At 42.3% G+C, this 27,480-nt stretch overlaps 1 protein-coding gene across 1 annotated transcript in view; it reads right to left on the bottom strand.

Annotated features, from left to right (window-relative positions):
• Positions 1 to 27,480, bottom strand: part of EGFL6 (EGF like domain multiple 6) — a 144,204-nt gene that overhangs the window by 71,785 nt on the left and 44,939 nt on the right. The window contains exon 4 of the mRNA XM_040421958.1: positions 7,239 to 7,358. Coding sequence (XP_040277892.1) covers positions 7,239 to 7,358 — 120 coding nt within the window. The remainder of the gene's footprint in view (positions 1 to 7,238; positions 7,359 to 27,480) is intronic.

Below are 27,480 nucleotides of genomic sequence, written 5' to 3' on the forward strand. Positions count from 1 at the left end.
GGAGTCTTATTCTTGTTTTGCATAACTTCATCCTTACCCAGTCTTCTTATTTATTTAATATATAATGTCATGGTAGAAATATTGTTAAAGGAGTTGGACCACCTGTCATGCCCTGCTCGGACAGTGTGCGGAGGTCTGTCAGATTGGCTGCACGTGTCTAACCCTTTGTTTTGTTTTGGAATCATGCTGGATCCGCCTTCCTTCTGGTGCTCTGGGTGGGGTCATTGGCTTAAATTGCCTTCACTCCCAGAAGGCCGTGCGGGTTATACAATTCAGTCTGGCCTTGGATTCAAGGAAGGAAGGATTGTCTGTTCCAGCTCAGATAAGTTTGGTTTCCGTTTTTGTTATTTGCGGTCTAGGCTGTTTGTGTGTCTTCTGCCCCTTTCCCCTTTCACCATCTCAGGGATTCTAGGTTGTTTGCAGTCCAGGCACGAGGACACATTATTCCTACCATCAAGGTCTGAATGTGGGCTTAGTAGCATAGGGACAGAAGTCAGGGATATGCTAGGAGGTGACCATTCCCCAGCATCTCGCCTAGACACTTGTTTATTTGGTTGTCTGTATATCTGAGATCCTGTCCATCGTGACATTATAACCCGCCATACTGTGACTGCCATTACTCAGCAGTTTTGTGATGGTGTCAATTGATGCACTGGTTGACCGCATGCAGGGATTATCCCTAGAGGTTGCGGATCTGCATAGTTCGGTCACACGGTGTCAGAGTGTTCTGGCATCAGGTGCAGGTCAAATTGGTGGGGAGCCTAAAGTCGCTCTTCCCGAGAAATTTACAGGGGGTGCATCGGGTCTCGATGGCAGAATCTAAATTGCGTAACTTATTACAGGGTGAACATACTGCACAGGTTTACTGCATAGAGTTTAGGAGATGGGCTACTGAGTCAGGGTGGAACGACCCCGCGTTACGTAGTCAGTTTTGTCAGGGGTTATCTGAGAGGTTGAAAGATGCCCTGGCTTTTCATGAGTACCCGGATACTCTAGAGAATGCTATGTCTTTGGCTATACGGTTGGATAGACGTATCAGAGAGAGGTGTAAGGGTCCCTCCATGCAAGGGATCCCTTCTGCGTGTGGTTTCGTCTCACCTGCTGCCCAGGGTGATATTACTTATAGCTCTGGGGTAGGGGAGGAACCCATGCAGTTGGGTCAGATATCTTTTCGTTCTGGTAGGAGAAACTTTAGGAGATTACATAAACTATGTTACTACTGTGGTAAAAGTGACCATTTTGTTTTTGTTAAACCGCATGATGATATGAAAGAAAAAAAAAAAACGTCCTGACTCTTGGTAGTGTGAATGGAGTAGTGGAACAAGCAGATATGCAAGCTCCCTGTAATTCTCATTTTCTCCTTCCAGCTATGGTGGCGCTAGACTCATTCATTGACTGTGGTGCTGGGCTAAACCTTATTGACTTTCTTTTCCTTCAAAATCTGGGTCTAAGTACGTGCACTTTAGAAAGGGAGATTCCGGTGTTTGCAATAGATTCTTCACCTCTTTCTCAAAGGAGTCTCACTCATATTGCACATGGTATTCAGTTGAGGGTGGGTGATTCACATGTAGAGTTTATTACTTGTTTTGTCATGAGGAATTTGCCTGCTCCTATAGTCCTAGGTTTACCGTGGTTGACAAAACATAATCCAATCATTGATTGGCAGGCAAGACAAATTATTGGTTGGGGAGAGTTTTGTTCGGAGAATTGTCTTGGCACATCTATCTCTGGGGTGTCCACTGCGGTTCTACCTCAATATCTCTCAGACTTTTCGGATGTCTTTTCGGAGGGGGGGGACTCAGGAATTGCCCCCTCATCGTGACTATGATTGTCTTGTTAATCTCATCCCAGGAGCTAAGTTGCCAAAGTCTCGCCTTTACAATCTTTCCCAACCTGAAAGAGAGGTCATGCGAAAGTACACTGCGTGCAGAATTATTAGGCAAATGAGTATTTTGACCACATCATCCTCTTTATGCATGTTGTCTTACTCCAAGCTGTATAGGCTCGAAAGCCTACTACCAATTAAGCATATTAGGTGATGTGCATCTCTGTAATGAGAAGGGGTGTGGTCTAATGACATCAACACCCTATATTAGGTGTGCATAATTATTAGGCAACTTCCTTTCCTTTGGCAAAATGGGTCAAAAGAAGGACTTGACAGGCTCAGAAAAGTCAAAAATAGTGAGATATCTTGCAGAGAGATGCAGCACTCTTAAAATTGCAAAGCTTCTGAAGCGTGATCATCGAACAATTAAGCGTTTCATTCAAAATAGTCAACAGGGTCGCAAGAAGCGTGTGGAAAAACCAAGGCGCAAAATAACTGCCCATGAACTGAGAAAAGTCAAGCGTGCAGCTGCTAAGATGCCACTTGCCACCAGTTTGGCCATATTTCAGAGCTGCAACATCACTGGAGTGCCCAAAAGCACAAGGTGTGCAATACTCAGAGACATGGCCAATGTAAGAAAGGCTGAAAGACGACCACCACTGAACAAGACACACAAGGTGAAACGTCAAGACTGGGCCAAGAAATATCTCAAGACTGATTTTTCTAAGGTTTTATGGACTGATGAAATGAGAGTGAGTCTTGATGGGCCAGATGGATGGGCCCGTGGCTGGATTGGTAAAGGGCAGAGAGCTCCAGTCCGACTCAGACGCCAGCAAGGTGGAGGTGGAGTACTGGTTTGGGCTGGTATCATCAAAGATGAGCTTGTGGGGCCTTTTCGGGTTGAGGATGGAGTCAAGCTCAACTCCCAGTCCTACTGCCAGTTTCTGGAAGACACCTTCTTCAAGCAGTGGTACAGGAAGAAGTCTGCATCCTTCAAGAAAAACATGATTTTCATGCAGGACAATGCTCCATCACACGCGTCCAAGTACTCCACACCGTGGCTGGCAAGAAAGGGTATAAAAGAAGAAAATATAATGACATGGCCTCCTTGTTCACCTGATCTGAACCCCATTGAGAACCTGTGGTCCATCATCAAATGTGAGATTTACAAGGAGGGAAAACAGTACACCTCTCTGAACAGTGTCTGGGAGGCTGTGGTTGCTGCTGCACGCAATGTTGATGGTGAACAGATCAAAACACTGACAGAATCCATGGATGGCAGGCTTTTGATTGTCCTTGCAAAGAAAGGTGGCTATATTGGTCACTGATTTGTTTTTGTTTTGTTTTTGAATGTCAGAAATGTATATTTGTGAATGTTGAGATGTTATATTGGTTTCACTGGTAAAAATAAATAATTGAAATGGGTATATATTTGTTTTTTGTTAAGTTGCCTAATAATTATGCACAGTAATAGTCACCTGCACGCACAGATATCCCCCTAAAATAGCTAAAACTAAAAACAAACTAAAAACTACTTCCAAAAATATTCAGCTTTGATATTAATGAGTTTTTTGGGTTCATTGAGAACATGGTTGTTGTTCAATAATAAAATTAATCCTCAAAAATACAACTTGCCTAATAATTCTGCACTCCCTGTATATCGCCGAGAGTTTGGCAAAAGGTCATATTAGGCCATCTAAGTCTCCGGTGGCAGTAGGTTTTTTCTTTGTTAAGAAAAAGGATGGATCACTGAGACCGTGTTTGGATTTTCGGGAATTGAACCGTATTACGGTCCGGGATCCGTATCCCCTTCCTTTGATCTCTGACCTTTTTGATCAGATTGTTGGTGCCAGGGTGTTCTCCAAGTTGGATTTGAGAGGGGCCTACAATCTGATCAGAATCAAGGAAGGGGATGAGTGGAAGAAGGCCTCCAATACGCACGAGGGTCATTTTGAGAATCTGGTTATGCCTTTTTGGTTGAAGAACGCGCCAGCGGTATTTCAGAGATTCGTCAATGACATTTTTCATCACTTGGTGGGGAGGTTTGTGGTAGTTTACTTAGATGACATTTTAATTTACTCTCCTGATCTGAAGACCCATCAGGATCATGTGAGACAGGTTTTGACGATCCTTCAGGAGAATAAATTATATGCCAAATTGGAAAAATGTGTGTTTTCGGTGCAGGAGCTTCCGTTTTTGGGATATCTGCTTTCCGACTCTGGTTTCCGTATGGACCCCGAAAAGGTCCGGGCGGTTCTGGAATGGGACCGACCAGAGAATCAGAAAGCTTTGATGCGGTTTTTGGGGTTTACTAACTATTATAGAAAATTTATTCTGAACTATTCCACCATTGTTAAACCTCTGACTGATATGACAAAGAAGGGCACTGACGTCTCTGTTTGGTCGGAGGAGGCATTACAGGCCTTTTCGACTATTAAGAAGTGTTTCGCGTCTGCTCCCATTCTGGTGCAGCCCGATGTGTCTCAGCCATTCGTGGTGGAGGTGGATTCATCAGAGGTGGGGGTGGGGGCGGTGCTTTCGCAGGGTTCTTCCCCTGGCAAGTGGGTCCCGTGTGCTTTTTTTTCTAAGAAGCTCTCGGTCGCCGAGAGGAAGTATGATGTGGGAGATAGAGAGTTGCTGGCTATGAAGTTGGCCTTTGAGGAATGGCGTCACTGGTTGGAGGGGGCTTCTCACCCCGTTACTGTTTATACAGGTCATATAAACAGTAACGCCAGCCGACTAGTTAGGGCTTTTCACAGAGCCCACCCGGATAAGGTTGGTCCGGGGTGCCCGGAGGTCACCCGTAGAAGGGGGGGTACTGTCATGCCCTGCTCGGACGGTGTGCGGAGGTCTGTCAGATTGGCTGCACGTGTCTAACCATTTGTTTTGTTTTGGAATCATGCTGGATCCGCCTTCCTTCTGGTGCTCTGGGTGGGGTCATTGGCTTAAATTGCCTTCACTCCCAGAGGGCCGTGCGGGTCTGGCCTTGGATTCAAGGAAGGAAGGATTGTCTGTTCCAGCTCAGATAAGTTTGGTTTCCGTTTTTGTTATTTGCGGTCTAGGCTGTTTGTGTGTCTTCTGCCCCTTCTCCTCTTTCACCATCTCAGGGATTCTAGGTTGTTTGCAGTCCAGGCACGAGGACACATTATTCCTACCATCAAGGTCTGAATGTGGGCTTAGCAGCATAGGGACAGATGTCAGGGATATGCTAGGAGGTGACCATTCCCCAGCATCTCGCCTAGACACTTGTTTATTTGGTTGTCTGTATATCTGAGATCCTGTCCGCCGTGACACCACCATAACATGTCATATTCTTTTTATAGATAATAAAAAATGAAGCATACTTGGCATATACACGGTGCTATCCAGCTGGATACCAGCACCTGGTGTTCAGTGTGTATAGCAATGTGCAAGGCCATCTACTGAGCTGGCTGCTGCTGGTCAGGCACGGCCAGGTCTCTCCATAGCTTTCAGCAGGGAAGAGAAACATATTTATTAGCTTTTCTGCGGGGAACATGGGGAAGAAAGCTATTTCTGTACACTACGCAGAGAGCTGGCTATATGGACAGTGACTGAGCATGTGCGACCAGTAGCACTGAGCTCAGCAGATGGACTTGCACTTTGCTATACATTTTGATCACCAGATGGCACTATATCATGTAAGTAAATGTCAGAAGCCTTCACTAGATTTTTAATTTTTAACAGCGTTTAAATGGCATATATACTTGTAATGGTGGGATAACCCCTTTAAGCCAAGCGGTCTTCTAACACTGTTCCTTAGACAGTTAAATTAATATTAAATCAATTTCTTATTCACTTTGATTAGTTAAAAAGGGATTGTATGAAATTAGATTTTTTTTCTTGAAATAGCACCTCAGCCCCATCCCCCTACACTTTTATAACATGTATCCTTTTTTGCATCTGTACATTGAGTCCCTTTAGTCCCCATAGTCGTGAACTCCAGCAGCCTGTTCTAACAGAGGGACAGACTGCCAAAGTTCTCTGTATCCAGCATAACCAGATAGGGTCGGTCATGCAAGACTTTTTGTCTGGTCGAAAAACCGGCATTTATGCCGGAAATTGGCCGAACTGCTGCCTGCTTTTAGTTGCCTAGCTGCTACTTGCTTTAAATTTCCAGTATTATAAAGGAATATAGTCCAATAACTCATCTATTTAAAGAGGATCTTTCACCAGAATAAAACATCTAAACTAACTATACAGACGTGTAGAGCGGCGCCCAGGGATCCCCCTGCACTTACTGTTATACCTGGGCGCCGCTCCGTTCGCCCGCCTCCGGTATCTTCATAGCTAGGCTCTACCCAGGGGAACCTGACGGCGTCTCTTTCTCCTATGCTGTAGCGCTGGCTAATCGCAGCGCTCAGCTCATAGCCTGAGAGAAAAAAAAAACCCTCAGGCTATGAGCTGAGCGCTGTGATTGGCCAGAGCTACAGCATGGGAGAATGAGATGACGGCAGGTTCCCCTGGGTGGAGCCTAACTATGAAGATATCGGAGGCTATAACGGGAGAACGGAGCGGCGCCCAGGTATAACAGTAAGTGCAGGGGGATCCCTGGGCGCCGCTCTACATGTCTGTATAGTTAGTTTAGATGTTTTATTCTGGTGAAAGGTCCTCTTTAAGTCCTGGGGCAGCATGTAAGGGAAGGGATGTCATAGGTGAAACACAAGATCTGTTGGGGGTTTCTTTGATCACCCCATATTTGGTGATCGTTGCACTTTAATATTTCCTTTCATTCCTGATTTTATGATATAGTTTAACACTGTGCATACAATCGATAATGGGCAATTCATTTACATTGAAAGAACAGTTTAGGTTTACACCTAGTACTATATTAGGTATCTTGAGGATATAATTGAAATAAACATGTTCGGCCTTTCACACTCGCGTTTCGGCTTTCCGTTTGTGAGATCCGCCATGGGCTCTCACAAGCGGTCCAAAACGGATCAGTTTTGCCCTAATGCATTGTAAATGGAAAAGGATCCGCTCAGGATGCATCAGTTTGCCTCCGATCAGTCTCCATTACGCTCTGGAGGCGGACACTAAAACGCTGCCTGTAGCGTTTTGGTGTCCGTCTGACGAAACTGAGCGAAACAGATCCGTCCTGTCACACAATGTAAGTCAATGGGGGCGGATCCGTTTTCTCTGACATAATCTGGCAAAATAGAAAACGGATCCGTTCCACATTTTGACTTTCAGAGGAGTTCATGACAGATCCATCTTGGCTATGTTACAGATAATACAAACGGATCCGTTCATGACGGATGCATGTGGTTGTACTATTGTAACGGATCTGTTTTTTGCAGATCAATGATGGATCTGCCCAAAACGCGAGTGTGAAAGTAGCAACTGCAACCGGTACTGAAAGCAAAGAAATAAAAATCCATCGATAACTTACTTGAGCAGGAGCCATCTGGCATCAGCATGTAGCCATTAAGACAATAGCACTTGTAGCTTCCGTGAGTGTTCATACACCGATGTTCACAGGGACGAGGCTTAAGACCGCATTCATTCAAGTCTGCAAAAGACATCTCATTCACAAATATGTGGACACATAGCTTTAGAGGAGATGCACTGCCAAGAAAAAGATTTTGAGTTGGAAAATGAATTAAGGTCATTTGTAGTTCATGTGGCTTACTAGAGTTTTCTGTAATCTTTACCTGCAATGTGTTTTATCCACTGCAAAAAAATTATTAGCCGGTCATTAGCCAGAAACCAAAGACACAAGGAGAAATTTCTGAGCGTAGATGGGATAAAAGAATGTAACTCTATATAGCTGGAGGGAAGGAGGCACAAGGGATCTACAGAATTAAATTCATGATCTCACAGCCATATTGTAAATTATAAAGATATTTGGGAGCCATTTTATATGTCTATTAAAAACCCATAAAAGCCCAAATGTATGAAAATACAGGCCCCATGTGTAATTCCCTATCATCTGTAGCTTGGGGCCTTTACATCTGCTGTACTACAAATCCCAGCTGTCTTTGACCTTTACGTTTCACCAGATGGGGGATCTTTTTAAGAACAGACAGCTGCATTTAGGACATTGCTCAATTAGGATAAAATGTCTCATACATGTACATGTTGACATCTAGGAAGAAAATGACAAGTTCAGGACTGGATTCTTGACAAGCCCTGACAAAGTGCCAATATGTTCAAGACAGATGTCTACAGTATGTGCATACCATCCAGAAGATCTACTGTATGTGTAGTGGAATTTCCTTGCCTCTCAGTTTAAGGCCTAGATTATTGTTGCTTTGATGGTTTCTTTGTGAATTATGTTTTTACTTTTGATGATTGAGAAGCATACAAGCCTAAACTAGGAATAAGTGGTTGATTGTAGGTTAACTATTCTTACTGTAGGGGTGATTCTTCTGCAAGAATCAGATGAAGGCTTTTAGCTTATAAGATTGTATAGGCTAGGCTCTGTCTACTATTATCTTGCTACTGTAGTGTTTGAATGTGTTTTAGTTAATCAGTAGTGTTTTTTTTTACCAGACTGTACTACAAAACCATAAAGGATGATAACACCATATTAATAATATAAACATAATATATAACATACATATAAGAGATAATAGTTCTACTATGATATATACATAAGAGATGAGCGAACAGATTCTACAAAAATCAAATTCCTTATGAACTTCCCAAAAGATTCTAATTTCGCCAAATCCGACACTTTTGTAATTAAATTGCTCCAAATGATGGTCATCATTTTACAGGTCGGTAGAAAGAAAGAAAAAGGAGGCATCTTTCACCAAAAAGATAATTTTTGGATTTATTTTTTTCATTTTTTGTTTTAAATTCCAAATTTCCAAACCGGCTGCCATCTAGAGTATGAACCCATAGCCATATATATCACTGTCACTTTGACATTACTAATGCTGTCTTTGTGTTAAAGAGCTTGACAGGGTTTGGACAGTCCCAGGAGACCTCAAAATCCGACTTTTCAGGACAACTGTGACTCTTTTGATTCAGACCGAATTTAAATGGACCAAATAGGATCTGACAAAAATTCAACCAAATCAGACTAGAAATGAATTTTGGGAAAATTACTGATCTCTATACATATACTATACTATACATATTGTGACAAACATGTTAGGACGCAGTGAAGAAAATAAACCCGGATCCTTTAATGACAAAAGCTGTGTTCCACTTAACATTATTTCTTCCATTTTTATGGGAGCCAGATCCTCTGGAACCCTGACATACCCTGATCTATTGACTTATAATGGGTCCTTCAGGGTTCATTCTGCTTTCCAGAGACTACATTATTCTTGCTGTTAAAATGCAATGAAAAATATACATGTGATGCGTAAATTCATAGCGTATAAATTGGTTGGACCCTATAAAATATAGTACAGAAAGGTATGCTTTTAATCCTTATATTTTACCTTATGCTTAAATAACAAGTAAAAATAAAACAAGCCGGTGGATTGTGCTATTTGTTCCTACTACAAAACTTTTTATCCTGTGTTCTAGCTGTAATATCTTATATAGAAACCTAATTCACTGATAAAATATAAGGCCGCTTTCACGCAGACAGTGTTTGATCAGTGATTTTCATCAGTTATTGGGAGTCAAAACAAGGAAAGGTGGATACACAGAGATATACTGGAAAGAATTCTACCTGTTCTGTGTTTTTGACCTGCACCCGGGTTTGGCTCACAATCACTGATGGAAATCACTGATCAAGTACTGACTGTGTGAAAGCGGCCTAAAGGTGGATTTACAAGTACCAATGAACAAAGGATTGTTGGAAAGAAAGCGCTCCTTCTCCACAGTCGGCTGCTTGTTCAGTGGGGGTGAAGCGATGCATTTACATGCAGCGATCACTTCCACAGTATGAGGACGAGGGATTGCTTTTGCAATCGTTCATCCTCATACAGCTGAAACAGTGATCTGCTGCCCAGAAACTATAATTTAGGTGCCTGCATGAATGACAGGATCACCCAATGAACACGTGCGTTGCTCGTTCATCGGGTGATCAGCTGCACTATTACAACGGAAGATTGTCGAGAAAGAATGTTCTGCCCGATTATTTGCACGTCTAAATCCACCATAAAGCAGAACTTGTTAAGATCTTATTATAATGTTCTATAAATACATTTACTAGCACATTAAAATATTACTCTAGCTTTAAAGATGATGTACTAATAAGTATCAGTAAAATAATAAAATATCTATTATGTAACATAATAGTAACCTTTTTAATCAACTTCTGCTAACATTCTAGTAGAATTGCTAGAGGAAAGAGTAGAGGTCTTGGAACCTTCACAGATCTTGTGACCTGTAAGAACTCAGGATTTGTGCACACTGTGTTCAAGCAGGGTTGGACTTGCCCACCAGAGTACCAGAGAATCCAACGGTGGGTCCAAGCTCTGATACAATAACGTAGTCCTACTAAAACAGAGTCTCTAAGGTCTGGCTAAAGACAGTTTCATTTGTGGATGACCTTTGAATAAGATCAGGGGTGGATATACCACATCCTTTTCTTGCACAGGGGCCCTTCGCAGTCTCAGGATCATGTCCTCTGATGGGCCCAAGAAACTTTAGTCCACTGCTGCGTTCAAGCCTTTGTTTGGTATATACTAGGATAAGCTCCGGGCATACACTTCAAACATATCCACAGGGCTCCATTTACCCAATAGAGGCCAAACAAGTATCCTTTTGGCCTCTGTTGCGGTGGTATGCATTGGTATACCCTTTTTTTTGCAGCTGTATTGGAAAGCAAAGAAGGCAGAGGGTTACCACAAAAAGTATACTAGGTGGTATGTTTTTCTACAATGGATGACCTATGCCACTGAATGTCTATACAGTGACATACGCTTATACTGCAAAGCCTAAGATTCTATTTATTGCGATCTTTCTTAAAGGGGTTCTGCAGTTTGTTTAAACTGATGATCTATCCTCTGAATAGATCATCAGCATCTGACCGGCATGGGTCCACTTAGCCCCGCCCAGGCCAGTTAATACTAGTCGTGAAATCACTGGGCCAGCAGTAAACAGTGAGAAGGCTGCGGCGCTCCTGGAGCGCCGCTGCCTTCTCAAACAGCTGATTGGCAGGGGTCCCGGGTGTCGGACCCCCGCCGGTCAAATGCTGATGATCTATCCAAAGGATCATCAGTTTAAACAAACTGCAGAACCCCTTTAAATTAGTTGTTAAGGGCATAGATTTAATGGAATAGATAACTTGGAAAACAAAGTCTGGGGAAGGGCAAATATTATGCATTAGCTTCCTTAGGCCTCTTGCACACCATTTTTTTTTTTCTTTTCTGTTCCATTTTTTGCGTTCTGTATACGGTCCGTATATGGAACCATTCATTTCAATTGGTCTCCAAAAAAAACGGAATGTACTCCGTATGCATTCTGTTTCTGTATTTCTGTTCAAAGATAGAACATGTCCTATTATTGCCCGCAAATCACGTTCCGTGGCTCTATTCAAGTCAATGGGGCTGTAAAAAACCCAGAATGGATACGGAATGCATCTGTACGTCTTCCATATCCGTTTGGTTTTTGCGGAACCATCTATTGAAAATTTTATGCCCAGCCCAATTTTTCTATGTAATTACTATATACTGTATAAAAAACAAAAAAACGGAAACCAAACGAAAAATTGGAACGTAAGCGGAACGGAAACAGAAACACTACTGAAACAAAAAACTGAAAAACGGATCCGTTTAAAACGGACCGCAAAACACTAAAAAGCCATACAGTCGTGTGCAAGAGGCCTTAAGCTGCAGGTGTAGCTAAAAATACTGTGCTGATGCCAAGGGACTAATGCTCCAGCCTGTAGACTCATTTAGAGGCGGGAAACCCATTCTCCATTATATACAATTTCCTGGAAATGGCTCAGAGGGACAGGAAAGTGCTTTTAAAAGTAGAAAAATTTAAAGTGAAGACTTTACATTCTGATTAATGAATATAAAAAATAAATGAAAAGAACATTTATTAGAAACTGGTTTGGATAAAAGATTATTTTGACAATATAGTGTTACAGGACTTACTGCTCAGTAATTCTAGTAATAGAGATCGGTATAACATTTAAAATTGCATCCGATAACTTATCTTCGGATGACAAATGAAAACTATAGTATTACAGTCATTCATTCAGACATGTAGGATCTTCTTAAAGGGGTTGCATATCCCCTTCTTCACCCAGGCAGACCCTCAAGGATGAGCATTTCATGCTCTGATGCTCTCCCTTGCCCTGCACTGCATCGCGCAGTACAAGGGCTGTTTTGTTTATATTTTTACAGGCTAGGGCAGCCCTAAAGCCTGCCCATTAGTGCCGATGACATCACCAGCAACACTGCTAGGTGGCAGCCTCCGCATTACATTCCAAAACAGAGCCCCAGTACGTCACCAGATCTGCTGAAAAAGCGCTTGCCCCGTGCGAGAGAGCATTGGAGCATGAAATGCTCTGATTCTCCACTCAAAGGGGCTGCCTGGGTGAAGAAGGGGAAACGTCCAGGTTCAGTTCGGAATCCGGACTACCCTAATAATGGATCACCAGTCATCACAACATTCCGGCGCATTGCTGAGAACATGGACTGTTACCGTAAATGCTTGAAGGTCAGAATTCATACAAGAGGCTGCAATTAAATAGTAACTCATTTTTTTAACTCTTATGGTTACATTTAGAGATGAGCGAATCGAAGTTGCAAAGTGGAATTCGATCTGAATTTTAGGAAAAATTGGATTCACACTGAATCCAAATTTCTTCACGCTTCGTGGTAACAAATCACATTTTTTCTTAAAATGGCTGCTGCATGTGTGAGTACATGGAGCAAGGAACTCTGAAAAGGCGGGATCACCCATAATGCCATGCATGCAGCCAATCAGCAGCCAGCCAGCCCTGTGATATCACAGCCCTATAAATAGCCTCAGCCATCTTGGATTCTGCCATTTTCCAGTGTGCTTAGTGCAGGGAGAGACGTCAAGTTCAGGGAAAGATTTTTCAGGTGTAGGGAAAGCATAGGGAGGAATCATTCCACAGCATTTATGTAGAACAGGGTTCAGTAGGGGAGGTTACAGCCTGGGTAATAGGAACAATCCTATTACACCTTGCTGCACTGACTGGGGATCCAAATGGCCATTGTACAGCTCTGCAATTCCTGCAAACCGTTCTTGTTATTGGGGTACAAGTGCTGTTTGATACAGCCATTAGCAGGGTTTATTACAAGGAAATATTTATATGTCTTATTTGCCCTTGTGCGGTGTAGTTATATGTTCTAAAGCATTTTTTGGCTTGTATTAGTGGGAAAAAGGGCTTATTAGCCGTTGTGTGGTGAAGTGCAAAAATTATTGCCCTTTTTGTCGTGTATTAGTGGCAAAAGTTAAATATATTTGCCGTTCAGCGGTGCAGTTATATGTTATAAAGCCTTCTGTCGCGTGTATAAGTGGAAAAAAATAAGGGCCTATTTGCCGTTCTGCGGTGTAGTTGTATGTTCTAAAGCCCTTTTTGGTGTGTAATAGTGGCAAAATAAAAATATATTTGCCGTCCAGCGGTGAAGTTATATGTTCTAAAGCCCTTTTTGTCATGTATTAGTGGAAAAAAATAAGGGCCTATTTGCCGTTCAGCAGTGCAGTTATATGTTCCAAACCCCCTTTTGGCGTGTAATAGTGGCAAAATAAAAATATATTTGCCGTTCAGTGGTGCAGTTACCAGTATATGTTTTAAAGCCCTTTTTGGCATGTATTAGTGGCAATAGAAAAATATATTTGCGGTTCAGCTGTGTAGTTATATGTTCTAAAGCCCTTTTTGGCGTGTATTAGTGGCAAAAAAATATAAATATTTGCCGTTCTGCAGATATGTTCTAAAGCCCTTTTTGGTGTGTATTAGTGGGGAAAAAGAAAATATTTGCCGTTCAGCGGTGAAGTTCCATTGTACTACAGCCATTGACAGGGTGTATTAATAGGATAGATACGTACGTCCTATTAGCCGTTCTGCGCTGAATTGTGATTGTTATAATTCTTTTTTTGAGGTGTAGAAATAGGGGAAAAAAAATGTAAAAATATATGTGACCGAGGGATCTGTTTTTTGGGGGTTATTGTTCTGACGGATCAGATGAAGGGCAAAAAAATCTGTGACGTAAACACAAACTTACTGCTGACACCCTCTCCACTCTGTCGGGGGGACTCTACTTGTATAAGCGTTTAATAGAACAGATTCTGTAGACATCTATGTGGAATCAGCTGCTGACGGTATAAAAGGAGTGCGCTTCTTCTTGGCGCTAACATCGACCTGTAAGGCTGAGTTCATACTTGAGTTATTTGGTCAGTTTTGGCCCAGTGACTGCCCAAATAAGTGAAGTGTGCAGTGATTCTAAGAGCGACACCTATCATCTGCATGTCATACGGACTCACATTATTGTTCCACTACAAAGCAGACTCCCTATGCTTGTTACTGCAAGGCACAGTGTTCTACACCACTATAAAGGCTCTCTGCAGCCAGGAAATAGCCCTTTTTTTATTTTTTTTATTTGTCTTTATTTTAATTTTAAAAAAGAAACATAGAATTGATACATAGCCAATTAATAATCACTATAGTGTATAGTATATATAGATATATCACATATCACGACCATGTACATAGCATAGAAAACATACCCTTTCCTATAACCCCCCCCCCCCCCCCCCCCATTGGCTGTCGTTCCCCTCAGTTCAGTCAAAAAAAGTGCAAAACACAAATAGCTTATTTCTACGTGGCTCTGCGTGCATCTCTCCGATTCCTTTCAATCTCTTCATACATTTTCACTTGCTGAAAGTATAAAGCCCACTCCCTTGACGAGGGCGGCCGCGCCCCATTACCTGACCAGTATAACCTTTGCTACCATCAATCCTCTCATCCAGATCCGTCTGACATACGAGGGAACTTCTGTTTCTGAGCCATAATCACCAAAGATTACTATCAAGATCCCCGGGTTATAAATCATTGAGGATTCCTTTTGTAAAGCAAGAAAAACCTCATCCCAAAATTTCCTGACTTTGCTGCAGCTCCAGAGCAAATGGACATAATTCGCATTCACATATCCACATTTAGGGCAACAACAGACTCGACCCCTATTCTGGGGAAATTTTCCCTGGGTTTTAGGCGTATAATACAATCTATGGAGAATCTTAAATTGAATTAATCTATGAGCACTGGAAACTGTCGCCCTTCTCACATTCCTATAGATAGTTGGCCACTGTAAAGGAGAGCAATTAAGCTCTTGCTCCCATCTACTTGGGCTTTTAAAAGGCATTACAGTTGCCAGTGCTCTACGGAATTTAGCATATAAGCTAGATAGCTTCACCTTCACATCCTTCTGGGCGTCACAATAATCAAAGAAAATATTCTCTTGTGGAAAAATACGGCCCCTATTCCTAGAGGCTTCGAATATATGTTTCAAACGTGCATACATAAATAAGTCTAGTGGTGAACTATCAGTTAAACCAAATTCTAAAAGTGACTTAAACTGACCTAAATAAAATAAGTGAGACACCCTACTGATGCCTTTACGTGTCCAATAACCAAAATCAGTAATTTTGCAAAATTCCTCTAGCCCCTCGTTTCCCCACAAGGGGGTGAAAACAAACGGGCCGGGAACTTTAAGTATCTCCTTTAACCTATTCCACACCCTCTGTAGTGAATAAGGGAAATAGCCATTTTTAACGCGATTCACCGCAAATAAATTCGGATCAAAGCAAAAAAAATAATAATAATTTGGCAAGCCAGACGAATCGAATTTTTTAAAAATTCGCTCATCTCTAGTTACATTCATTGAAACAGCCCAGAGAAACCAATATCTCCATTAAGGAGATGAAATGTTGCCTTGTAACATTGGGTGAATAAATTCACACTTTATTGTACCTTTCTAACATCTGGATTTAGTGACTTTCATGGATGGTTTGGAGTTTGACCTTCTACAGCTTTGCACTCACAACAAAAGTTGGCTTTGACAGTACTGCTCCACTTTTCTTGTTTTTAACCAGGTTTTTCCTGGCATTTTGAGAAAGTAAGGAAGTGGAGAGCAACGGGGACCACACCATATTAATTGTGGATCAATAAGAGGAAGAATCTGCTTTGTTATGTTTTTTAGCCCTTCCGAGCCCACTGCCAACAATTTTTAAAACCCTTTCATTATAGTATGGTCTTATGCAAAACAACTAACAACTTTGACAGTGTGTTCTGATTTACACAATATAAATACTATCTAGGATAGATTGCGAGAGTTATACTTAAGGACCAATTAGACCGATATACTTTAATGTCAATTATCAGAGGAGCACTCGTTCCCAATAATTGCTGGTATAATTGTGCAGCTGATCAGCTAATAAACAAGAAAATGCTAGTTTGTTGACTGATTTTTGCAACTTTCATCAGGATAAAAGATGCACGATTATCGGCACCCCCCCCCCCTCCATGTAATCAGTAATGAGTGAAGAACGATATCTGTATATCTATGAGGAGATAAGTTCTAGACTTGACACGGCGAATCAATGGACTTCTCCAAAGCATTTGACACTGTACCGCATAAAAAGGTTAGTATATAAAATGAGAATGGTCGGACTGGGAGAAAATGTCTGTATGTGGGTAACTGTCTCAATGAGAGAAAACAGAGGGTGGTTATTAATGGTACACACTCAGATTGGGTCACTGTCACTAGTGGAGTACCTCAGGGGTCAGTACTGGACCCTATTCTCCTCAATATATTTATTAATGATGTTGTAGAAGGCTTGCACAGTAAAATATTAATTTTTGCAGATGACACTAAACTGTGTAAAGTAATTGACACGGAAGAGGACAGTATACTACTACAGAGCGATCTGGATAGATTGGAGGCTTGGGCAGATAAGTGGCAGATGAGGTTTAACACTGACAAATGTAAGGTTATGCACATGGGAAGGAATAATGCAAGTCACCCGTACATACTAAATGGTAAAACACTGGGTAATAGTGATATGAAAAGGGCCTAGGAATTTTAATAAACAGCAAAGCAGTAAAAACCAGTGTCAGGCAGCTGCTGCCAAGGCCAATAAGATGAGAACATAGTCCTACCACTTTACAAATCACTAGTCAGACCACACATGGAGTACTGTGTACAGTTCTGGGCTCCTGTGAACAAGGCAGACATAGCAGAGCTGGAGAGGGTTCAGAGGAGGGCAACTAAAGTAATAACTGGAATGGGGCAACTACAGTACCCTGAAAGATGATCAAAATTAGGGTTATTCACTTTAGAAAAAAGATGACTAAGTGGAGATCTAATAACTATGTATAAATATATCAGGGGTCAGTACAGAGATCTCTCCCATCATCTATTTATCCCCAGGACTGTGACTGTGACGAGGGGACATCCTCTGCGTCTGGAGGAAAGAAGGTTTGTACACAAACATAGAAAAGGATTCTTTACAGTAAGAGCAGTGAGACTATGGAACTCTCTGCCTGAGGAGGTGGTGATGGTGAGTACAATAAAGGAATTCAAGAGGGGCCTGGATGTATTTCTGGAGTGTAATAATATTACAGGCTATAGCTACTAGAGAGGGGTCGTTGATCCAGGGAGTTATCTGATTGGAGTCGGGAAGGAATTTTTCCCCACTTAAGTGTGGAAAATTGGCTTCTACCTCACAGGGTTTTTCGCCTTCCTCTGGATCAACTTGCAGGATAACAGGCCGAACTGGATGGACAGATGTCTTTTTTCGGCCTTATATACTATGTAACCACCATTCCTCATCTATTCACCTTGCATTGACCTGTGTAATAGGCCGATGAAAACAAGCACCGATCAGTGGGCTCATCGTCAATTAGTGCCCATCCTCTCCAAACATCAGGAAGTCTAATAGGTCTCTTACAGCGCAGAACACTTGAAGTGGTACTATACATTTGTTTGTTAATATCTATTATGACAACTTTGTCCTATTCTTTTGCTTTGTAATTACACTTCCAGTTATGTGCCAGTTTACTTGTCCTCTCCCCAAAAACTTTTAATAATGTCTATCTCTGCTGAACTGACAATCCTAGATCTTTTGTCATCAGAATGTCTATAGCATGTGGTTTCTTTTTAAGCACCAAGAAAGAAAGCTACATAATATATGTACTCATATACCAGGAATGCCTCAATTTCCCTGCAATTTAGAGTAGGTTATGGGAGGTTACACTTTGTAAATGATCTTTTTTGCCTTCACACACAGCTGTTGTTGTGTAATACCTAGGGACATGTCAGTAGATACATATGCTGTATTGATTAATGAGACCACAGATCTCGTAATATGCTTGACTGGCTGAAACAGATTATATAAAACTTCACACAAACTAATGGCTAGGAAAATCTAACTATGAAACTTATGTCAAAGTAAGCAAGGATGTTTTGTTTGTTAAAATGGTTGTTATAGTATTGGTTGTTAAAGGGGTTGATCAATATTTTTTAATTGCGACACCTGTGAAGTATACTTATCTGCCCTCCACAACTCTGTTCGGGCTCTGTGGCTCCTCAGCTGTCTTCACTGGGCTTCAGGTCCCTGCATGTAAACTTCCTGCATGGGCAGTGTCATGTGTGCTGCTGCACCCAATGATTGGCCTCAGTGGTGACCTTTTTCCAATTGGCACTTTATGGAGAGACGTCACTGCTGAGGCCAGTCATTGGTTGCTGCAGCACACATGAGGTTTACCGGAGAGGACCTTATGTCCAGTGAAGAATTAACAGCTAGAGGTGACTTTTGTGCTACATGCATGCTATAGGCAGTTACTGGTGGTTTATAAAGTATGTTTCATTAGAATTAAATCAGAGAATAATAGCTTATTGTCATTCTTACAACTGATAAAGGGGTTCAGACACTATTGCACCCCACCGTCATTTCCACTTTATTCCTTTCATAAAACACCAGCGAAGTGAAGTTAATTTATTTCAGTAATTCAATTAAAAAAGTCCAATTCATATATTATATAGATTCATATAGATTCATTACCCATGATCTATTTCAAGAGTTAATTTCTTTTAATGTTCAATATTATATAAGACCAATTAAAAAAAAAAAATTTAATAGAGAAATGTTGGCCTACTGAAAAGTATGCGCAGTATTCGCACTAAATACTTGGTCGGGGCTCCTTTTGCATGAATTACTACATCAATGCGGCATGACATGGAGGCGATCAGCCTGTGGCACTGGTGAGGTGTTATGGAAGCCCAGATTGCTTTTGTAGCAGCCTTTAGCTCGCCTGCATTGTTGTGTCTGGTGTCTCTCATCTTCATCTTGACAAGACCCCAAAGACTCTCTATGGGGTTTAGGTCAGGCCAGGTATTGGTATTTATGGCAGTGTGGGCAGGTGCCAAGTGCCAAGATGCCTAGTTCGGTTGGAGAATGAAATCAGCATCTCCATAAATCTTGTCAGCAGAGGGAAGCATAAAGTGCTCTAAAATTTCCTCGTAGATGGCTGCTCTAACTTTAGACTTGATATAAAACAGTGGACGAACACCAGCAGATGACATGGCTCCCCAAACCATCACTGACTGAACTTCACACTGGACCTCAAGGATCTTGGATTATGTGCCTCTCCACTCTTCCTTCAGACTCTGGCACCTTGATTTCCAAGTGAAATGCAAAATTTACTTTCATCTGAAAACATGACTGTAGACCACTGAGCAACAGTCCAGTCCTTTTTCTCCTAAGCCCAGGTAAGAGGCTTCTGACGTATCACGTTGTGAATGGCTTGACACAAGAAATGCAACAGTTGTAGCCCATGTCCTGGATACATCTGTGTGTGTGGTGGCTTTTGAAGCACTGAATTGAACTGTAGTCCACTCCTTGTAAATCTCCCCCAAATTCTTGAATGCATTTTCCAAGGCTGCGGTTATCCCCGGTGCTTGTGCAACTTTTTCTTTACACCCAACTCTCATTAACATACTGGACAACTGTCAAGTCAGCAGTTTTTCCCATGATTGTGTAGCCCACTGAAGCAGACTGAGGGACCTCTTAAAGGCTTAGGAAACCTCTGCAGGTGTTTTGTGTTGATTAGCTGAATAGAATGTGACACTATGAGTCTACAATATTGAACTTTTTCCCAATATTAAAATTTTCGGAGATACTGACTTTTGAGTTTATTAGCTCTAAACCATAATCATCAGCATTAAAAGAAATAATAGCTTGAAATAGATCACTCTCTATGTAATGAATCATCAATCTATATATAAAGAAGGACGTATATATGTATGTATGTGTGTATGTATGTATGTATGTATGTACAGTATGTATGTTCCGCAATCACTCAAAAACGCAACCATCGTTTTCAACGAAACTTGGTATACACATCCCTTGCTACCTAGAAAGAAATCTTGTGTTGGTCTCAGCTCTCTAGGACGTACCGTTCCCAAGATATTCCCCAAAAAATGACCTACATTAGCCAATACAAGCCTGCAAGTCTTTCTCTTCAAATCCCAACTGCCATACACATGGTCACATGTCCCTTATCAGCCAATAGAAGCTTGCAGGCCCTTAGTCTACACATACACGCAGTTTTACCCCAGATTCCCATAAAAACCCAGCCATTTTTCTTCGCTGCTGTGGGTCAGCTTTAGGCTTGGGCTACAGGACGACAATAAGTCGCACAACACATAGGACACAACTACGCTGCTACATGCATCCATCTTAAATGGATTTTTTGCGACTGTCGTGTCGCAGTATGACGCAGTGCAAAACCATAGCCTATCATTATAAAAATTGTTGCGCAACAAAATTTCGTGTGACACATGTCATGTAGCCCTAGCCTTAAAGGGGAAGAGAGCTGTGGATGTTACTGTTAAGGGGGCAGGGGCCACTATTAAAGGGGCAGGGCGCTGTGGAGGACACTGTTAAGTTGGCAGGCGCCACAATTAAAGGGGCAGTTGCTGTGGAGGTCACTGAAGGGGGCAGGGGCCACTATTAAAGGGGCAGTTGCTGTGGAGGTCGCTGTTAAGGGGGCAGGCACAGTGGAGGTCACTGTTAAAGGGGCGGGCAAAGTGGAGGCCACTGTTAAAGGGGCGGGCAAAGTGGAGGTCCCTGTTAAAGGGGCGGGCTCTGTGGAGGTCACTGTTAAAGGGACGGGCTCTGTGGAGGTCACTGTTAAAGGGGCAAGCACTGTAGAGGTCATTGTTAAAGGGGCGGGCACTGTGGAGGTCACAGTTAAGAGGGAAGGCACTGTGGAGGTCACTGTTAAAGGGGCGGGGTACTGTGGAGTTCACTGTTAAAGGGGCGGGGTGCTGTAGAGGTCACTGTTATGGGGATACTGTTGATATCTTTTAACGACACACACAAACATCAAGTGAAATAGATGAAATATACCAGTGCGAAGCCGGGACCTTCTGCTAGTCCAGGGATGGCCAACCTGCGGCTCTCCAGCTGTTGTAAAACTACAATTCCCACCATGCCCTGCTGTAGGTTGATAGCTGTAGGCAGTCTGGGCATGCTGGGAGTTGTAGTTTTGCAACAGTTGGAGAGCCGCAGGTTGGCCATCCCTGTGCTAGTCTATATATATAAAAAAGGATGTATATATGTACAGAATGTGTGTATGTTCCACGATCACTCAAAAACGCAACCATCGATTTCAACGAAACTTGGTATACACATCCCTTGCTACCGGGAAATAAATCTTGTGGGGTCACAGCTCTCTAGGACGTACCGTTCCTGAGATATTCTCAAAAAATGACCTGCATTAGCCAATACAAGCCTGCAAGTCTTTCTCTTCATATCCAAACTGCCATACACAGTCACATGTCCCTTATCAGCCAATAGAAGCTCACAGGCCCTTAGTCTCCACATACACGCAGTTTTACTCCAGGTTTCCATAACAACCCAGCCATTTTTCTTCACTGCTGTAGATCAGCTTTAGGCTAGGGCTACACGACGACAATAAGTCGCACAACACATAGGGCACAACTACACTGCCACATGTGTCGCACGACAATTTTTATAATGATAGTCTATGGTGTTGCACTGCGACATGTGACATGATGTGACTGCTACACAGCTCAGCAGACAGTATCACACAATAGACTTAGATACACAGCAGACAGTATCACACATGATAGGATTAGATACACAGCTCAACAGACAGTATCACTCAGGATAGGCTTAGATAAACAGCTCAGCAGACAATATCACACATGTTGCAGCATGACACATGTCGCAGTGCGACACCATAGACTATCATTATAAAAATTGTTGAGATAAAATGTCCCGCGACACATGTCGTTGTGTAGCCCTAGCATTAAAGGGGGCAGGGCGCTGTGGAGGTCACTGTTAAAGGGGCGGACACTGTGGAGTTCACTGTTAAGGGGCAGGGGCCACTATTAAAGGGGCATTTGCTGTGGAGGTCACTGTTAAGGCAGCAAGGTACTGTAAGGTCACTGTTAAGGCAGCAGGGTACTGTGGAGGTCACTGTTAAGGGGGCAGGCCGCTGAGGAGGTCAATGTCAAGGGAGTGGGGTGCTGTGAAACTCACTGTTAAAAGGATGGGCTGCTGTGGAGGTCCCATTTTAAAGTGGGGGGGTCAGTGTTAAGGGGTGGGGGCTGTGGAGTTAACTGTTAAGGGGGCGGGGTGCTGTAGTGGTCACTGTTTTGGGGGATACTGTCGATATCTTTTAACGACACACACAAACATGAAATTAAATATACCCGTGCAAAGCAGAGTCTTTCTGCTAATGTAATATACAAGTTTCACTGAAATAAATTAACTTTTCGATGATATTCTAATGTATTCAGATGCACTAGTATATTGCTGTAACACATCTGCAGTAATATACTCTGTTTAATAATTTCCTGAAGATTTGAATTAAATAGAAAGTGCAATTTATGTTTTGTTGTTATTACCTCAGACCTTAGCAATCTTAATGAAGAATCATCATCTGTGAGAAGAAAGACACAAAGGAAACAAGGATGTCTCCCTTATGTTACAAATGTATGGGTTTGGAGCCGACCCAAAAACAAATGAAATCTTGACATTTATTTCTTTTGGCAGCACTGTCAACAAACACAGATAGCAATCATACTTAATCCGGAAATCTACTTCTCAAAAATGAAGCCTTCCAGAAACATATAATATACAGCTCTACAGTTTTCACAGACAGCACGGTGAAGTAGAAGGCCAACCTGAGAGAATAAGCTCTTCATTTGCATGGTTGAAGGAGGTGGAGAATATTATATGATATATTACAATGGAACCAGGTGTCTGGACAGCCACATGAGGTCATCTCACTAGTGTGTGTCCCATGTCATATGTATACAGTCAGGTCCATAAATATTGGGACATCAAGACAATTCTAAAATGTTTGGCTCTATACACCACCACAATGGATTTGAAATGAAATGAACAAGATGTGCTTTAACTGCAGATTGTCAGCTTTAATTTGAGGGTATTTACTTCCAAATCAGGTGAACAGTGTAGGAATTACAACAGTTTGCATATGTGCCTCCCACTTGTTAAGGGACAAAAAGTAACGGGACAGAATAATAATCATAAATCAAACTTTCACTTTTTAATACTTGGTTGCAAATCCTTTGCAGTCAATTACAGCCTGAAGTCTGGAACGCATAGACATCACCAGATGCTGGGTTTCATCCCTGGTGATGCTCTGCCAGGCCTCTACTGCAACTGTCTTCAGTTCCTGCTTGTTCTTGGGGCATTTTCACTTCAGTTTTGTCTTCAGCAAGTGAAATGCATGCTGAATCTGATTCAGGTCAGGTGATTGACTTGGCCATTGCATAACATTCCACTTCTTTCTCTTAAAAAACTCTTTGGTTGCTTTTGCAGTATGCTTTGGGTCATTGTCCATCTGCACTGTGAAGCGCCATCCAATGAGTTCTGAAGCATTTGGCTGAATATGAGCAGATAATATTGCCCAAAACACTTCAGAATTCATCCTGCTGCTTTTGTCAGCAGTCACATCATCAATAAATACAAGAGAACCAGTTCCATTGGCAGCCATACATGCCTACGCCATGACACTACCACCGCCATGCTTCACTGATGAGGTGGTATGCTTAGGATCATGAGCAGTTCCTTTCCTTCTCCATACTCTTCTCTTCCCATCACTCTGGTACAAGTTGATCCTGGTCTCATCTGTCCATAGGATGTTGTTCCAGAACTGTGAAGGCTTTTTTAGATGTCGTTTGGCAAACTCTAATCTGGCCTTCCTGTTTTTGAAGCTCACCAATGGTTTACATCTTGTGGTGAACCCTCTGTATTCTCTCTGGTGAAGTCTTCTCTTGATTGTTGACTTTGACACACATACACCTACCTCCTGGAGAGTGTTCTTGATCTGGCCAAGTGTTGTGAAGGGTGTTTTCTTCACCAGGGAAAGAATTCTTTGGTCATCCACCACAGTTGTTTTCCATGGTCTTCCGGGTCTTTTGGTGTTGCTGAGCTGACCAGTGCGTCCCTTCTTTTTAAGAATGTTCCAAACTGTTGTTTTGGCCACGCCTAATGTTGCTATCTCTCTGATGGGTTTGGTTTGTTTTTTCAGCCTAATGATGGCTTACTTCACTGATAGTGACAGCTCTTTGGATCTCATCTTGAGAGTTGACAGCAACAGATTCCAAATGCAAATAGCACACTTGAAATGAACTCTGGACCTTTTATCTGCTTATTGTAATTGGAATAATGAGGGATTAACACACACCTGGCCATGGAACAGCTGAGAAGCCAGACAGTCTACAGTTAAAGCACATCTTGTTCATTTAATTTCAAATCCATTTTGGTGGTGTATAGAGCCAAAAATGTTAGAATTGTGTCGATGTCCCTATATTTATGGGCCTGACTGTATATCCTTTACCCACCTCCACTTAGAACTATAGAAAACCTCTTTGCTACCTCCAATAAGTACTGCAAAGTACAGATACCTTCTGTGTGCATTCCTCATTTTTCTCAGTACCATCACTAGGGACTATTCTCATCCGCAATACGGACAAGAATAAGGCATGTTCTAAAGTTTGCGGAACAGCCACATGGATATGCAAAAATACAGATGTGCATGAAGCCTTTAGCTGAATTTCATTATCTTAGACACTGTATACAGTCATTGACAAAAAAATAATGCACCAAAAAGGAGTTGTTGAAATTGAATGAAATTTTATGCGTGCATGTGATGATGATATCTGTACGTGAGTAAGGAAAAGTTTTTTGTGGAAGACTGTAGAACTGAAAGTAAGCTCTAGTACCTTGTTGGGCCGTCTCTAGCCTGGATGCAAGATGCAATATGGTTTGCCATGGAGGCATACAGGTTCCGTATAATATCCAGCGGCACATTTGCCCGCAGATGTTTCAGCTGGGCCTGTAGACCCTGCACACTCCTAGTTTGCCAAAGCTGACAACCCAGTTGGTTCCATAAATGCTGGATTGGTGATAAATCTAGCGATCTGGCAGGCAAAGGAAGTGTGGCAATCTGGCAGAGACATTCCTGGGAAACCCTTGCAGTGTGTAGCCAGGCAATATATTGCTAAAGAAATGCCAGTTGGATGTCCTGCCATGAGAGACAACACATGTGGTGGCAGGATGTCCTGCACATATCGCTGAGCTGTTAATGTCCCTTGTATCACTACTAGGGGTGACCGACTGTCATGTGTGATGGCTCCCCAGATCAGCACGCCAGCAGTTGGGGCAGTGTGTCACTCCACAGCAAAGGCAGGATTGAAACGCTCCCCATGAGGCCTCTACACTGCGTGCAGAATTATTAGGCAAATGAGTATTTTGACCACATCATCCTCTTTATGCATGTTGTCTTACTCCAAGCTGTATAGGCTCGAAAGCCTACTACCAATTAAGCATATTAGGTGATGTGCATCTCTGTAATGAGAAGGGGTGTGGTCTAATGACATCAACACCCTATATCAGGTGTGCATAATTATTAGGCAACTTCCTTTCCTTTGGCAAAATGGGTCAAAAGAAGGACTTGACAGGCTCAGAAAAGTCAAAAATAGTGAGATATTTTGCAGAGGGATGCAGCACTCTAAAAATTGCAAAGCTTCTGAAGCGTGATCATCGAACAATCAAGCGTTTCATTCAAAATAGTCAACAGGGTCGCAAGAAGCGTGTGGAAAAACCAAGGCGCAAAATAACTGCCCATGAACTGAGAAAAGTCAAGCGTGCAGCTGTCAAGATGCCACTTGCCACCAGTTTGGCCATATTTCAGAGCTGCAACATCACTGGAGTGCCCAAAAGCACAAGGTGTGCAATACTCAGAGACATGGCCAAGGTAAGAAAGGCTGAAAGACGACCACCACTGAACAAGACACACAAGCTGAAACGTCAAGACTGGGCCAAGAAATATCTCAAGACTGATTTTTCTAAGGTTTTATGGACTGATGAAATGAGAGTGAGTCTTGATGGGCCAGATGGATGGGCCCGTGGCTGGATTGGTAAAGGGCAGAGAGCTCCAGTCCGACTCAGACGCCAGCAAGGTGGAGGTGGAGTACTGGTTTGGGCTGGTATCATCAAAGATGAGCTTGTGGGGCCTTTTCGGGTTGAGGATGAAGTCAAGCTCAACTCCCAGTCCTACTGCCAGTTTCTGGAAGACACCTTCTTCAAGCAGTGGTACAGGAAGATGTCTGCATCCTTCAAGAAAAACATGATTTTCATGCAGGACCATGCTCCATCACACGCGTCCAAGTACTCCACAGCGTGGCTGGCAAGAAAGGGTATAAAAGAAGAAAATCTAATGACATGGCCTTCTTGTTCACCTGATCTGAACCCCATTGAGAACCTGTGGTCCATCATCAAATGTGAGATTTACAAGGAGGGAAAACAGTACATCTCTCTGAACAGTGTCTGGGAGGCTGTGGTTGCTGCTGCACGCAATGTTGATGGTGAACAGATCAAAACACTGACAGAATCCATGGATGGCAGGCTTTTGAGTGTCCTTGCAAAGAAAGGTGGCTATATTGGTCACTGATTTGTTTTTGTTTTGTTTTTGAATGTCAGAAATGTATATTTGTGAATGTTGAGATGTTATATTGGTTTCACTGGTAAAAATAAATAATTGAAATGGGTATATATTTGTTTTTTGTTAAGTTGCCTAATAATTATGCACAGTAATAGTCACCTGCACACACAGATATCCCCCTAAAATAGCTAAAACTAAAAACAAACTAAAAACTACTTCCAAAAATATTCAGCTTTGATATTAATGAGTTTTTTGGGTTCATTGAGAACATGGTTGTTGTTCAATAATAAAATTAATCCTCAAAAATACAACTTGCCTAATAATTCTGCACTCCCTGTATTCTTGAACTTGACCATGGTAGGATATGAATCAGAACCAGGATTGGTTGCTAAAGATGATATAGGCACCATGACACTAAATTTCCTTCTGCTAACCACCTGGAAATGGTCCAGGCAGAGACAAGAGGGTGTAATTAAAGAGCTACCTGTGTCTGCATGGTGGACAGAGAAGCTGTGGGAGCTGCTTATACGTGTTAGTTAATTAAACAAACCTCTCTATTGGTGATCTGTCTAGGCTGTCTGGAGCCTGTTCGCTGTGTGCGCGTGTCCTCATTTAACCACTGCTCCCAACACCTCCTGACAGCTAGATAAGAACAGCCTAGATGGCAGGCAATTCACCTAAATGACCATCCTGCTTCTCTCAGTGTAATGATGCACCCCCTCTCAAAGTCTGTCATCTGGAA

This window comes from Bufo bufo, chromosome 3, assembly GCF_905171765.1.
Source record: "Bufo bufo chromosome 3, aBufBuf1.1, whole genome shotgun sequence".
In the NCBI taxonomy this organism is placed as follows: Eukaryota; Metazoa; Chordata; class Amphibia; order Anura; family Bufonidae; genus Bufo; species Bufo bufo.